We start from the raw sequence: 15,246 nt of genomic DNA on the forward strand, positions 1-15,246 counted from the left end.
TTCTCAGATCTCAGCCTCTTGGGTAGCTAGGATTGCAGGCATGAGCCACCGGTGCTTGGCTTATCTTGGCTTTTCAGTCATAACTGTGATGGTGGATGTGTAGTGTATAGAGTGTGTGTGTGTGTGTGTGCGTGCATGTGTGCGCATGCGTGCACTTGTGCCAGCCCTTACGTTGTTGTTACTTACTCATGCTTTCAGTTGTCATGTTCAGGGAGGCTTGAGTTCAGGCACATAATGTTTAAAGTTTAAGTACATGTACTTGAGTTCAAGCACATGAAGATTTATGCTTGTGTTTTCTTCTAAGAATTTTATGGTTTTATCTTCAATTCAAGCCCATCATTTTTAAGTTTTTTATATTGTATAAGGAGAAATCCAAGTGTATCCCTTTGAATATAGCCACTTGTCATAGCTTGCAGCTTCTCTTAAATGTCAGCGATTTGGTTTTGCTGAGACATTGAAATCATGCTTACTTGGTAGAAACCCTAGCCCTTCCCCTTGTTGGTGGCTTATTCTTCATTGGTAGATTCCACAGTTCTGTGTCATTGTAATCACCCTTCACACAGAGAGACTTTTCATCTACTCCCACAGTCACAGTTCTTGAGAAGTGAAGTTGCTAGCCATCCCTGAGAGCTGTGATTCCAGTGTAGTCATCTCTTCTCATTTCCTTGATGCCGAAGTGGGACTTAAAGAATGCCGGACAGTCCCCATGTAACATGGAGACATAATTGTGCTGGCAGAGAGGGTGTTCTATTGGATTAATCCCTGTGCTCAAATCTAGAGTCAGAGATGTATCTGCTGAATGCTGGAGGCTGGAGGGCTCCTTTCCAGGGTGGCTCACTCGCATGATTGGCAAGTTAGTGCTGGCTATTTGCCAAAGACCTCTGCAGTCTATACAGAAGGTCACTCAAGTGTGCCCATGACTTGGTGGTTTGTCTTCATGGAATGGCAGTGCAAGAGATCATGGAGGAAGTTGAAATGTCTTTATGACATCGTTCGAAAGTCTCAAAGCCCTCAGTATTCTGTTAGTCATGGAAACCATTCCCAGCTCACTGGAAGGGAACCTCAGAAGCACATGACTACAAGAGGGTGAGGATCATTGCAGAGAGAGCATCATCAGGAGAACACTTAGGAGGCTACTTATCAGTCTGTTCTCTGATTTTCAATGATTGGGTCCTTACAAAATTCTCAAAGTCTCATTCTTGAAAGTATCAGCTCAATATAAAGTATCAATGTCATTTGAATCACTTCAAGGTTATGAATAAAGCTATTTAGATACAATTGAGTATGTCTCCTTGAGTCTAATTCTCCTTGATTCAGAAGCTTTAAAAAGAGGCAAATTATCTTATACCCAATGGACAGTAGTTGAGCAGGTTTAAGATAACTTTGGTAGACTCTCCTCATTTAAAAAGAGGCTGAAGCTGGGCGCTGGCAGCTCATACCTGTAAGCTGCTAAGGAGGCTGAGATGTAAGGATCATGGTTCTAAGCCTGTCCAGGCAGGAAAGTCTGTGAGATTCTTATCTCCAGTTAATCGCCAAAAAGCCAGAAGTAAGCTGTGGCTAAAGTAGTAGAACACTAGCCTTGAGGCAAAAAAAATTATAAAGTTCAGGCCCTAAGTTCATATCCCAGGACTAGCGAAAGAGACAGAGAGAGAGAGAGAGAGAGAGAGAGAGAGAGACAGACAGACAGACAGACAGACAGACAGAGACAGAGAGACAGAGACAGAGAATGGGAGGAGTTACTGGCTTATAATAAGTCTAAAACAGTGGAACACTTGTTCATAAAGGCTCCTTGATTGAGACTGAGTTATGTGATTCTTCATGGTTCTCAATTCTGCATACTGGGCTCTTGGTTCCTCCCTTTAAGTCAGCCTTCATTTTCAATAAAATGTTTGAATTTTGGTCATGTTCTCAGTCTTGTTTCTGCCCATAGAAGTTTGGTTGTCTAAAGATCTCCTTTCAGTCGGGTTTGTCTCTGCCCATTTCAGTCTAAGCTGGAAGTGTGTATGGAATATTTCTGTTAAAAACTGAGTTTCCCATCATGCTATTGAATTTACTCCATTAAACAGAAGTGATACCCCAAATCACTTCAAATGAAGCCGTTTTCTTGTGATTCTGTTAAAATAATAACCATTCATTCCCTGGAATCCTTATCTATTTTACCAGTTGCCTTCCATCTTTCTGAAGCTTTTTTTTATTGTGCAAATACTGTACAGAGGGGTTACAATGACATGGGCAAGATAATGAGTACATTTCTTATCAAGCATTGTAGCCTTCTCCTTTGTTTCCCCTTCCCATCCCTTCCCATCCTCCCCCCGCACGCCCTCTTCGCCACCGCTTTCTGAAGCTTTATAGAAAGGTCTATACAGACACATCCTTAGCTTCAAAATTAGACCATTTTTCCTAATACTACAATAAATATGATGATGACCAATAGTCATTTCTTAATTGTGGTATTATTTCCAAATATGGAAAGTCATAAACTCTCTACATTTAGCAGTCCATCTGTATTAAAGTGTTTATTACCAGAAGAGGAAAGGAAGCAAGGTTTCATATAGCCTACTTTCATACTCCCTAGAATCAATCTTGATTCTAGGTTCATTAGGTATAGTCTCTACATCCCTTATTCTAGCAGTGACATTGTGGCTTCATTTCTTACCACAAAGGTTCACTTCCAGTCAGTTCTTCCCCTTCCTTTAAATTTTTGCCAACAGGTTCATTGAGCCAGATGGCTTTTTCTAAAAGTCTTTTGTGAAGCTTTTTAGGCATTAGAACTGTTCTCAAGTTCCTGACAGCTGACAGCTTCTGCAAACCATTCCTACAGAATTAGGTTCTTGTTATGATAGCATCTTTCATGTACCAAAATTTGTATAAGTTACATGACACTGGATAACAAATCACCCCAAAGCTGCAATAGTTACTTATCATCCAATGGTTTCTGTGGGTGAGGAATTAGGAGCAGAGTGGTGAAGTGATCCTGGCTTTGAGCCTTCCATGAGGTTGTGGTCAGATTGTATGAAGTCTGCAATCATCATCTGGACATTAGCCAAAGATGGAGGACCATTGTGCAATGAAGTCATACCTCACATGGTGGCCAAGCTGATGCTGGCTGTTAGGATGCCTCAGTTCCTCCCAATTGTAGACCTCTACAGAGTGTAATGTTTAATGTTCTCCATCTTGGCCAGATTTTCCTTGAAAGAGAAACCGAGAAGTTAAAAAACAAATCTACATTGTCTATTAGGAGCCACACTCAGAAGTCACGCTGTCACTTTCACAGTCTTTCAACAGTCGCCAGGTTCAGTCCCAGTCCACTGGTGAAGATCACTGGAGAGCCATCGTGGAAGCTGGTTGTTGTGCACTTTGACTTATATTCTGATTGTTTCTGTTAGTGCAGAGATGCTCATTGCATTTTTTACAACAATGACATTCATGATCACACTTTTGCAACACGGTAGTTGTACATGCATTGGTGTTTATTCCATATCAATTTAAAAAAGTTCTCCCAAGGCCATTTCTCTTCTATCATGATAACAGGTAGATGATTCATCTTCTTTTTCCACACAAGGAGCCTGAAGCCCAAAGAGTTTGATAGTAATCACATCAAACCCAGATCATTAGTATGACCCTGAAATGTGGAACTTGCTTTGCTTTTTTTTTAAATTGTGTCTTTCTTGTCTCCTTTGGGAGAACTACAGCCTTAATACCAAAGGATTTTATTTGCAGAGTTTTGTCCCAGCATGAAGTAAGCTTTAGTAAAAACAGCTTTGGTTTGTTTATATGCTTGAGCAAGGTGAAGAGTGACAGAGTTGCTTCTCAGCAGAGAGCAAATGCCTCATTGAAAAATACCTGTAAAAAAAGAAGCAGTGGTTCATCGAAGTAACTTTTTTAGTATATATACTGAAAATACTCCTTGAATAAAAGCTCTGAGACATTCTGCTTGATCATCTTTTATGATTTTTCAATCTAAGCTTTAATGACAGCATCAAAACATATATTTGGCTGCTTTCATTATAGCTTAGAAAAGTTAAAAGTGACACTGACTTTTGCTGGGATTTTTGTTGATCATATTCAAAAAACTCATTTTTACAAATGTTTCTTATACCAGACTTCTATTTCTAAAATTTCTAAAACTTTTTATGTTAAACATATCTGATTTTTAATTATAATTATTAAAACATTCTAATTTTACCTAGTAATGATTTCATTGTGACACTCTTACCCTAATTGCCTTTCCCTTCAATCCCCTAAATCTTCCCTAGTATTCTCTCTACTGCTTTTAGATAATCTTTTGTTTCCTTGCAATTCTTGCTTTCATATGTGATGCTTTGTCTTTCTGTATCTTAGTTATTTCAGTCCATAGGATAGTCTCCAGTTCCACAATGATTTTTGCTTTTGTTTTTCTTCCCCAAGTTTTATTTTTGCCTGACCCTTCTCTTTTGTCTTAGATCATAACTCTCAATGAACACACACTTGTGTTCCCTTGGTTGCCCCAAGAGTTGTGAAGCACCTCGCACATGGTACATTCTGTAAATACATCTTGAACCAAGTGTGTGTGTATGTATATACATCTTTATATACATATATATATCTGTATATATTATATGTAGTATATTATATAACAACATATATTAATATTGTCAATTATAATGATTAAAAATATATTAATAATATGATATATAATAGTTCTTTGTCATTGCAGTATTTATTCTAGTTTACTGGGATATTTTTCTAGCACCATAAAGTCATTATTTAAAGGAGAATAAGTACAAAAAGGAAAAGCCAAAACAAATAAAATTCAGCTTTCATTGAAACAGGGAGATTTGCTTTTTTCAAGGGATTTACCTTTTGAAAGAAAAAAATATTATTACTTTGAAAAAGCAACACATCTTTTAAATGTTCAATAGACAGCAAAATCTCTTTTGTTGTTCAAATAGGAATTTTCATCTCTTTTTTTCCTCTTTGGCAAAATCTTGTCAGACTATAAAGCCTTGATAATAATAAATTAGTTCACTTGGCTTCTTTGCATATGAATTGAATATTTGATCCTAGTTTTCTATTTTTATTAACTTTCAAGTTTATTTTAATTAGTTTCCCCATTATATCTATTCTCATTTGGCAAGGGTATTTGATCTGCTATACAAAACCTTTATTTCACTCACCTAATAGAAGTGTATAATAGAGGACATACAATGACAGATCAGATTCTCTGACACAGATCCTCTAAAAGTGAAGATATTGATACAGGTTAGGAAGATAGCCCAGATTCCTTCCTTTCTCCCCTCCCTCCCTCCCTCCCTCCCTCCCTCCCTCCCTCTCTTCCCTTCCCTTTCCTTCCTTCCTTCCTTCCTTCCTTCCTTCCTTCCTTCCTTCCTTCCTTCCTTCTTCTTTGAGTAGAATTGCTCAGTCATGAAAACATGTAAACTGAAACTATATGTCCTCATGAAATCTTCACATCAATATTCTGATGGCATTATTATGAGGGATAAAAGAGAGTGGCAATCAAAATGCACTTTAATTGTTAATGGATAAATGAAATGTGGGGTACCTGTATCTTAAAATATTTTACAGCCATAAAAATAGATGATGCTGGGTCATAGGGGAGTTCCATGTGGAGTGTTTTGAGGAACCGCCATACTACTTTCCAAAGTGGTTGAACAAGTTTACATTTGCAACGACAATGCAGTAAGGTTCCCTTCTGACCACACCCCCTCCTCCAGCATCTGTTGTTATTAGAGTTCTTGATTCTAACTGTGGTGAGGTGGAATCTCAATGTTGTTTTGATTTGCATTTCTTTTATGGCTAGGGAGGTTGAGCATTTCTTCATGTTTCTATTGGCCATCCTTTCCTCTTCAGAGAAGTTTCTCTTTAAGTAAGTCTTTAGCCCACTTATTTATTGTTTCCTTCAGGATTTGATTTGGAAAGTAGTATGGGGTTCCTCAAAAGACTCCACATAGAGCTCCCCTATGACCCAGCAATCCTACTTTTGGGCATTTACCCAAATGATCACAAACAAGACCATACTAAAGCTACCAGCACAACTATTTTTATTGCAGCATTATTTACCATAGCTAGGATATGGAACCAACCCAGATACCCCTCAGTAGATGAATGGATCAAGAAAATGTGGTATATATACAGAATTCTATGCCATCAGAAAGAATGACATTGCCCCATTTGTTAGGGAATGGAAAGACTTGGAAAAAATTACATTAAGCGAAGTAAGCCAGGCACAAAGAAACATAGGTCCCATGGTTTCCCTTATTTGCAATAACTAGTATATGTCTGAGACAAGCAGAAATGGTCAGATAAGTTGATTTTAGGCAAAATGAACTCCAAGATAAGGACACAAATGTTTTTTTCTTTCTTGCTATTGTTTCTAACATATTTATAAGATATTTCTTTGTTGCTTTGTATGTCCCTTCCCCACAGTATAACCCCTGTTTTCACTACATTTGATGTGGGTATAATTTGTGGAGGGGAAGGGAAAAAACAAATTGTTTAAATAGGGATACAGGAGGACCCATTGCAACAATGAGATGATGTTTTGTGAAAACAAACTTTACAACTTTGATGTGGGCGGTGGGGGAGGGGGGTAATGGGAAGGGATGGGAAGGGGAAACAAAGGAGGAGGCAACAATGCTTGATAAGAAATGTACTCATTACCTTGCCCGTGTAATTGTAACCACTCTGTATGGTATTTTCACAATAATAATAAAAAAATAGATGATGTACTGATACATGCTACACTATAGATGAAATGTGAGACCATGGATACTTAACACAAAAGCCATAGACATTGTATAATTCCATTTAATGGAATGTCCATCCCAGGCTGGCCTGGAACCATGATTTTTCGGATCTGAACCTCCTGCATCGCTGGCATGACCGGTGGAAAGTACTATTCTAAGCTATTGATTGAGATGACTTCTCATCACTTTTTGCCTGGGCTATCCCTGAACCATGATCTTTCAGTCGCTCCCTCATAGTAGGTAGGATTATAGGCCTGTGTACACTGGTACCCAGCCAACAAAATAGTTTTCATTTATTAGTTGAAGCCAGCAAAATTCATACTATTCTATCTGTTGTTTTAATGAGTAGCACCGTAGCATGGAAAAATATGCTGAGCTGGGTTGCTAAAGGGAGGAGCACTGGAGGTTCAAGATGGCTTCCACTCCTTGCAAACCATGCTTAAATTTTCACTCACCATATTAACTAGTTTAACTGGGAGTATGACCTACAGGGGGGGTCCTCATTTACAAAGCCAAACTCTTTTCAAAAACTTAAAACTCTTTTTAAATTTGTTAACCATTGGGTCAGAATGCCCAGGCCTCTGATGGGATATTTTTGGATGATAGGCACTATAAGCTGGAGAACATAATTATTCCTGTAACTACTCTAAAACATGGTTAGATGCCTTTTTTGTTTAGTAACTAAGATTAAAGAATTTTATTCTGTGACCAAAATATTTAAAGATTAAATCTATATTCTAATCATACAGTACCTTGTTTGTATTTACTGAGATTCACAAGGATACCTATATTTTGAGCCCAGGAATGAAAACCACAGAGATTTACTAGTTGGTCCATTAAACAGAAGTTGAAATTAACTCAAAATCTGCATTGTGGAGGTACAAAAAGCAATCAATGCTTTTTTTTTTTTTTTGTCAGTTGTGGGGCCTGAACTCTGGGCCTGAGTACTGTCCCTTAGCTCTTCAGCTCTCGGCTAGCACAGTGTCACTTCCAGCTTTTTCTGCTTATGTGGTGCTGAGGAATCAAACCCAGGGCCTCATGCTTGCAAGGCAAGCACTCTACCACTGAGCCACCTTCCCAGTCCCAATCAGTGCTCTTTTTAATTTTTATGGATTTAATACATTTCTAGTAAGGTTTGGTTGTTCATGGGAGGGCCAACTCTGGGCCTCTATTTTAGGGTTTGATTTTGATTTTCTTTCCCATATACAGGTTTTCTTTTTCTCTCTTTTCCTCCTCCCGCATCTGTCTTTCCTTAGTTTTTCTTTTTCTTAAATTTTGTTTTATTGTAAAGATGCTGTACAGAGGGGTTACAGTTACATGAGTAAGGCAATGAGTACACTACTTGTTGATCATTGTTACCCCTTCCTTTGTTGTTGTCCCTCCCCAACCTCCCACATTCCTCCCCAACCCACCCCCTAACCCAACCCCCCCCCAGTTTTTCTAATAGAGGGAATTTTTCTACTTTGCTCCTATTTAGAAATTTCTTTTTTAATTTTAATTGAAAAGGTGATGAGCTGGGGTGGTTACAGTTACATAGGTAAGGCAATAAGTATATTTGTTCTTAATCATCATTAGCCCATCGCTCTTTAGCTCCCACTTACCCCACCCTATCCCCCCCACAAGTTGAAATGTTCATATCCAACATCGTGTCAAGTGAGTATCAGTGTTGCTGTGATTCAGCTGTTGTTCTGCTGTTTCTGTGATTCCCTTTCCCTTTCACATATTGCATTGTTTATGATGCAAAACCAGAGGTACAAAAAACTAAGAGAAATGAAGAAAGAATAAAACAACAATAGAGAAAAAAGAACGAACTATATACAGAGTCTAATGAGAACCTCTTGTTTCCTTTGGTCACATCCCCTCCAGCATCTGCTGTTAGATTTCTTGATTATGGACATTCTAACTGGTATAAGGTAGAATCTCAATGATGTTTTGATTTGCATTTATTTTATAGCCAGAGATGTTGAGAAATTCTTCATGTGTCTCTTGGCTGTTCGTATTTCCTCTTCAGAGAGGATCCTCTTAAGTTTTTGTACACAAATTTGTACTGTAGGGTCTGGGGGCTGCTCTTGCAATGGCTATATTATAGGTTTTAAGGATATTGGGTTTAAGCCAGATCCATTTGGTGCCTTCATTGTATCATGAGTGCCATTGGAGTTTGTGTCCATCTTCCTCAGGATTTGTGTGTGCATGCATACGTGTGTGTGTATGTATGTGTGTGTGTGTGTGTGTGAGAGAGAGAGAGAGAGAGAGTCCTATGGCTTGAACTTACAGCCTGGGCACAGTCTCTGAGCAATGCTAGCACTTTACAACTTGTGCCACAGCTTCACTTGCAGCTTTCTGTTTAGTTAATAGGAGATATGTGTCTCACAGACTTCCCTGTGTAGGCTGGCTTTGAACCATGATCCTCAGATCTCAGCCTCCTAAGTAGCTGAGATTACAGGCATGAACCACTGGAACCCAATGTCCTTAAGGATTTTTGCAGCAATAGAGACATAGGAGGTATCAGCTTCAACTTAGGGACACAAGGGTCATGCAGAGCCATCTGCTTGCAGGGATGCACACCTCAGAAGTCTGCCTTATGGCTCTTTTTACTTGTATCTGTTTTTGCTCCTCTCCACTGGGTCTTTATCTTATGCAATATTCAGTTGTTTCTCTGAGCAGTCCATAACCTGGAGCCCGACTATCACCAGCTAATCTTCTCTCAGAGTCTGGCATCAGACCTGACTTCATTCTTAGACATACAGGTAGGTCCAGGCTGAGACATACCCAGGACCAACATTAGGAGGATTCTACTCCAATCCCATGTTGTTATTCCTAAAAGTGAATTGGTTTGTCCATGCTCCCAACTTAAATCAGCTCAAACTACAACGGAAGATTTTCAGGATTCAGTGCAGGCAGTGTGGCTCATCACGCAGGATAACTACTGTGGGAGTGTCAAGTCTCTCAAGAGGGCTCCACTCTCCAGACATAATCACCTGCCAGGGACACTGCCTCCAAACACTATCATACGTCAGGGGTAGGATTTCAACTGGTGAAAATTGGTGGGGACAACAAGATTCAGTCTGTAGTACCAGGCTTTACGATCTCCACATCTTTGCCAATAAAGATCTTTTATGAGAATCTCAGATTAAATTAAGGCACATTAACTCAGAGCTGCTGAATACATTTATTTCCCAGAGTGAGTCAGCAGCTTCTGCTATAGTTTTCCAAGAGTGGCCCAGGGACTACTTGAGCCAGAATCACTGAGGCACTTGTTTAAAAGGCAGACTTTTGAATTTCTCTCCAGAGGAGCTATCCTGCAGAGAGACTAGTGAAGGTATTTGACTCATGGTGGGGGGCTAAATTGGTGCAGTAAAAGCTTGGTTAATATAGACTTCAACTAAACTTATTGAAAAATAGAGACATTTAGAGTGGTTATAGATACAAGCAGCATACAAAGAATATGGCTTGCTCTCTAAATTCTGAAGGCATGTATACCGTTCATGGGATTAATGTGGTAGAAAGAATGACCATATGTATGGTAACTTGGTGTACAGGATAGAGTACATTAAAATTGCAAAATAATATTGTACACACAGAGTTGGGACAAAACATACTCCTACTTGTAGCCTGAACACACACACACACACACACACACACACACACACACTCCTTACATATGCAGATTTACAGTTTCTCACATACTTGGAGCTATAATAGTCAATACAAAATCAATATTATATAAATGGTTTTTATACTGTATTTTAAGCAGTACTGCAATAGCAAGAAAAAATTGTACATGCTCAATACAGATATTGTTTCTTCCCAAATATTTTTTGATCTGTGGTTAGTTAAATCTACAGGTGCAGATTTAAAGGACTGCAATATGCCTTTAGATAAAGGAAGCACTGGACTAGGGGAAAGAGAAAACTGAAAAATAACTTATAAGCCAGATGCTGGTGGCTCTGCCTGTAATCCTAGCAATTTAGGAAGCTGAGGCCTGGGAATCATAGTTTGAAGCCTGGGCAGAAAAATCTGTAAGATACCATCTCCAAAATAACCAAAAAGCTGGTCTGGAGGCATGTCTCAAGGGGTAGAGTACCAGCCATGAGCCAGCAAGCCAAGCCGCAGTTTTGAGGCTCTGAATACAAGCCACGGTACTGGCAAAAATTGAAAAATAAAAATTACAGATATTTCCTGTGTACTTAGAATCTCGTGTTGTCCATTTCTCCCCTCTCTACGTGTTCCTTAGCTACCCTCTCAATGATGGAATTAGCAATAATTAAACTCAGGTAAGGGAAACATATAATAAATTTCTATTTGAACGCATCCAATGGATATAGTCTTTTATATAATGGTTTACCATTTACACTTAGTTTTTATTCTGTAATAATTATTAAGTGGATTTATCATAAGCAAACATGCTTGGCTTTTTATTAATACTGACTTTTCCTTCTTTCTCATATATGGTACATTTTTTAGACTAAACCCATTTTTGGTCATATTCTCTTAATTCATATTTTCCTAATTTTATCATTAACTGTTTTTATTTATCAATTATTGCTTTTATTTATTAATAATTTATTTATATTACATAAAATCATCCTATTTTAGGAAGGAAGTTAAACCTAATATGCTTAATTCAAAAGCTCAAGTCCAAAATGCCTCAAAATGAAAACTTTTGAGCAGTGTCATGACCCTCAGAAAGTTTCAGATTTTGGAGCATTTCGGATTTTAGATTTTCAGAGTAGATGTGTTCCACAGGTAATTCCTATATAAATATAACAGAATCTGAAAAAGCACAAAATCTGAAACACTCTGGTCCCAAGCATTTTGGATAAGGGATACTCAGCCTAAAAGTCAGCATGGGTTTAGGGTATACTTGATGTTGAAATTACATCTGACTGGTAACTAATTTATCCTGCAGTTCTTTTGCAGGATAGATTAAGAATGGTTTCAGTATTTAGACTATAAAATGATCTGAGAGCAGTTGGAAGGCATTAAGCAGGGCATTAATTTCATATACAAGGGACCATTAAATAGGGTGTTGTTTTGTCTGTTTTATCATTGAAAATATTCTCCAAGCATTAGGAGAGACCCGAGTTGGGGACTTTGATAGACCTAACTCTGAGACTCTTTCCTCCTGTACTTCTGACTCCATCCCTCCCCAGGAGTTAGTTAGGAAACCATAGCTGCTCAGATTCTGCCTTCACTTGGAATACACATGTTTCATGGCCTCACTAACTTAGGAGTGAAAAGAAGAGTCACTTTGCCAAAAAAAAAAAAAAAACATGGCATGGCTGATTCTGGTTCTCTGTATATTTCCATACACTGATACTTTCTTATTCATATATAATTTCTTCACTGATTTTTAGACACTGATATTTAAACAAGTGAGCCACTCTTTAAGCTGCATTTAATGTGACGCTTAGTTGATCTTTTGTTAGAATGTTGAAAGGACTAACTACAGAATAAGAATGTCACTGAATGTTCTATATACAGCAAAACAAAAATTATTATCTAGTGAAGGAGAACAATTATTGCAGAGTACTGGGAAGCTGGAGCTTATAAATTCTCCTCCCAGGGAGCATTTGTGTATTGGAAACAATTTGGCCTTGTGCTCAGAGCCTTTGATAGTGGATGGTGACCATTGAAGTGCCATTGATGGGCTCAGCTCAGACTCAGAACATCAGCTTAGCACAAGCTGGCTTTGCACATATCTGGGAACTACTGGTGGGGTTTGCATTAACATAGAAGCAGATCATGGAAACAGGGAAAAAACTAATATCAGTTTGAGCCTCTCTCAAGTTCTGTGGTACAAGCAGTATTGCACAAAAGCCTCGAGGCAAATTTTAACATCATTCCTCTTTATACGAGGAAGCTGTAGTTCCCAGTGTTAGGACAAGGGCTCAGGGTTATGCAATAATTGGGAGTACTCAGATTTTAAATCTGGCCTGCCCCATCCCATTTCTGCATTCTTTGAACACATTGTTTGTAGTGGTTATCCTATGCTGGTTAAAATTACCAGTGGATAATTGCTGCAAAAGGTATTTGTTCATTATAATGTCAAAATGCAAGGACTATATTGATCTCACAATTTAAAGAACATACCTCAGTTGAGTGTTCTCTTTCTAGTCAACATCCTAAACACTTTATGCTTTCTTACTGTGAGGTTATCTATCCTCTTCTCAGCTGCTAATTATAATTAGTAGATGTGACCTTCTCTAGGGCAGGGATTGTTCTCTGTCTGTCTGTCTGTCTGTCTGTCTCTGTCTGTCTCTCTTTTTCTGTCTCTCTTTCTCTGTCTGTCTGTCTGTCTGTATGTCTCTCTCTCTCTCTCTCTCACACACACATGCTGACACACACACATGCTGACACACACACACACACACACACACACACACACACACACACACACATGCTGGACCTGGGGCCTGGAAACTACCCTTTAGTTTTGAGAAATTAGGATTACAGGCATGAGCCACCTGTGCTTTGGCTAGGACCTTTCTCTTAATGATTTATTCTCAAACATAGAGAATGGAACCTTATAAGACCAATTTAAATCTGTCAATGAGAAGGTGAGTGGCAATTCACAGCATGTGACATTTTCTGCCTTGCGATGGACTGAGATTTCTTCTTCTTCTCCTTTTTTTTTTTTTGTTTTTGGTTGATTTTAGCAGATATAAAGAAGGCTTCCAGTTCCAATGTTACAAAGTCCAATCTACCAAAATCTGGACTTCGTCCTCCTGGCTACTCACGTCTTCCAGCAGCCAAACTGGCGGCATTTGGCTTTGTCCGCAGCTCCAGCATCTCCTCAGTCCCCAGCTCCCAGTCTGTGGACAGCACACAGCCGGAGCAGAGCCGGCCAGTCACCCGTAAGTGGGGCTGGTGGGTGGGGCACACCTGGGCACCCGGGTGTCAGACTTATTGAGGGACTTCCTCCAGAATTCATTTGCTTCCTGGATTCTAGGTAAGAAATCAAAGGAAACAATAGCAAGAACACCACTTGTGTTCCTATCTTGGGGTTCATTTTGCATAACATCATCTTATCTGGTCATACGTACATAGGTTTTGACCTTTTCTGCTTGTCCCAGACATATAAGAACGGTGTTAGCACATTGTATATCATGAAAATACTGAGCATTAAGTGTGAATTATTTGGGTATGATTAAACACAATGATTTCTCATCACTGAAACACATAGTAGGTTGTGAAGATTGACTACATGGTATGAGAAATAGGAAACATGGCTGAGCTGCTTCAGGTCTGTCTGACTTCCTTCTGACAGGAAGTCTCTCCATGTCTGTTTCCTGGGACATGTAACTTAAGGAAGGTCTGTATTGCTAGCCTTCTGAGGAAGTAACAAACAGCCACGGGTACAGTGGTCTGGGGTTGCTCCATCAGCTGAGCCTTTGATGAGCGGATTTCATTTTAGCCTTGTCAAGTTCAAAGCCATTGCTACTGGATCTGAAGCCATGACATCTCAGATGCTGGTTATTAGGAACTGGCCCGAGGGCCATGAAAGTCTTTGAGATTTCTTTTTTTTAATTTTATTTTTTTTTATTGTGAGAATACTATGTGAAGGGCTCTTTGGAAGAGATTAGAAGAGAGAGGGAGAGTTTTTTTTTTCAATTTTCCAAGCGTATTCATTTTCAGTTTTTTCTTGGTTTTGCAGAGATGATGTGTGGAACTTCTCTACCTTTACTGTTCTAAATTTGGTCTCCCTGGTTATTGTTGACCATACTGTGTTATGTTTTTTTCTTTACCTTGATGTGTTTATGAGTGGTTTCTAAGATCTTTTCCTTGCTTTCATGATCTCTTAAAGTTAGACAGCAGACTCTGCCCATCAACAGAGGTTTCACTTAAAGAATGTCACTGTATTTATGGATGCCCAGTATTGCCATCTCAAAATCTCCAGTGAACCATTGCAAATGTGTAGTGCATGCTTGCAGATATGTATTACCACATTTAGAGTCTAAAGATTTTGAATATAAGCTGGATACCAGTGGCTCACACCTGTAATCATAGCTACTCAGGAGGCTGAGATCTGAAAATCATGGTTTGAAGCCAACCCAGCAGATAAATCCAAGAAACTCTTATCTCATCTTCAGTTAACTAGAAAACCCCAGAAGTAGAGGTATGCTCAAGTGGTAGAGTGAAAACCTGACCAAAAGCAAGAGATTACCAGCATACCTGAAGATTTTGAATACAGGGTCGATTATTTGTCATAATTTTAAGTAATAAAACTCCCAGTGGGATTTTTTTGCAACAAAAGTATGAAAGAAAAAAATTCTCATGGCATGTGCCTTTCCAAGGAAGGAGTTATATTTCTGGTTTCTTAAAAAATTAGTAATAATTTCAAGGTTATTGGAGATGTGCTCCCAAACAACGTGTTCTAAAAGGTGTGACAGTTGTGGACAGAGTAATTCCAGATGTGTAAGTGCCACTCCTCATCTTTTTTTCAAAGAACACGAGGTAGGAACCCACTGAACACACTCGGAGGACAAGGATGATATCA

At 38.9% G+C, this 15,246-nt stretch overlaps 1 protein-coding gene across 2 annotated transcripts in view; it reads left to right on the top strand.

The window, feature by feature from the left end:
• The window catches only part of Mtus2 (microtubule associated tumor suppressor candidate 2), a 367,362-nt gene that overhangs the window by 35,622 nt on the left and 316,494 nt on the right, over positions 1-15,246 (top strand). The window contains exon 3 of one of the 2 annotated variants that reach the window (XM_013027287.1): positions 13,406-13,603. In XM_013027287.1, the coding sequence (XP_012882741.1) occupies positions 13,406-13,603 (198 nt within the window). The remainder of the gene's footprint in view (positions 1-13,405; positions 13,604-15,246) is intronic. The other variant, XM_013027288.1, reaches the window with a different exon arrangement.

This window comes from Dipodomys ordii, unplaced genomic scaffold, assembly GCF_000151885.1.
Source record: "Dipodomys ordii isolate 6190 unplaced genomic scaffold, Dord_2.0 Scaffold102, whole genome shotgun sequence".
Taxonomy (NCBI): Eukaryota; Metazoa; Chordata; class Mammalia; order Rodentia; family Heteromyidae; genus Dipodomys; species Dipodomys ordii.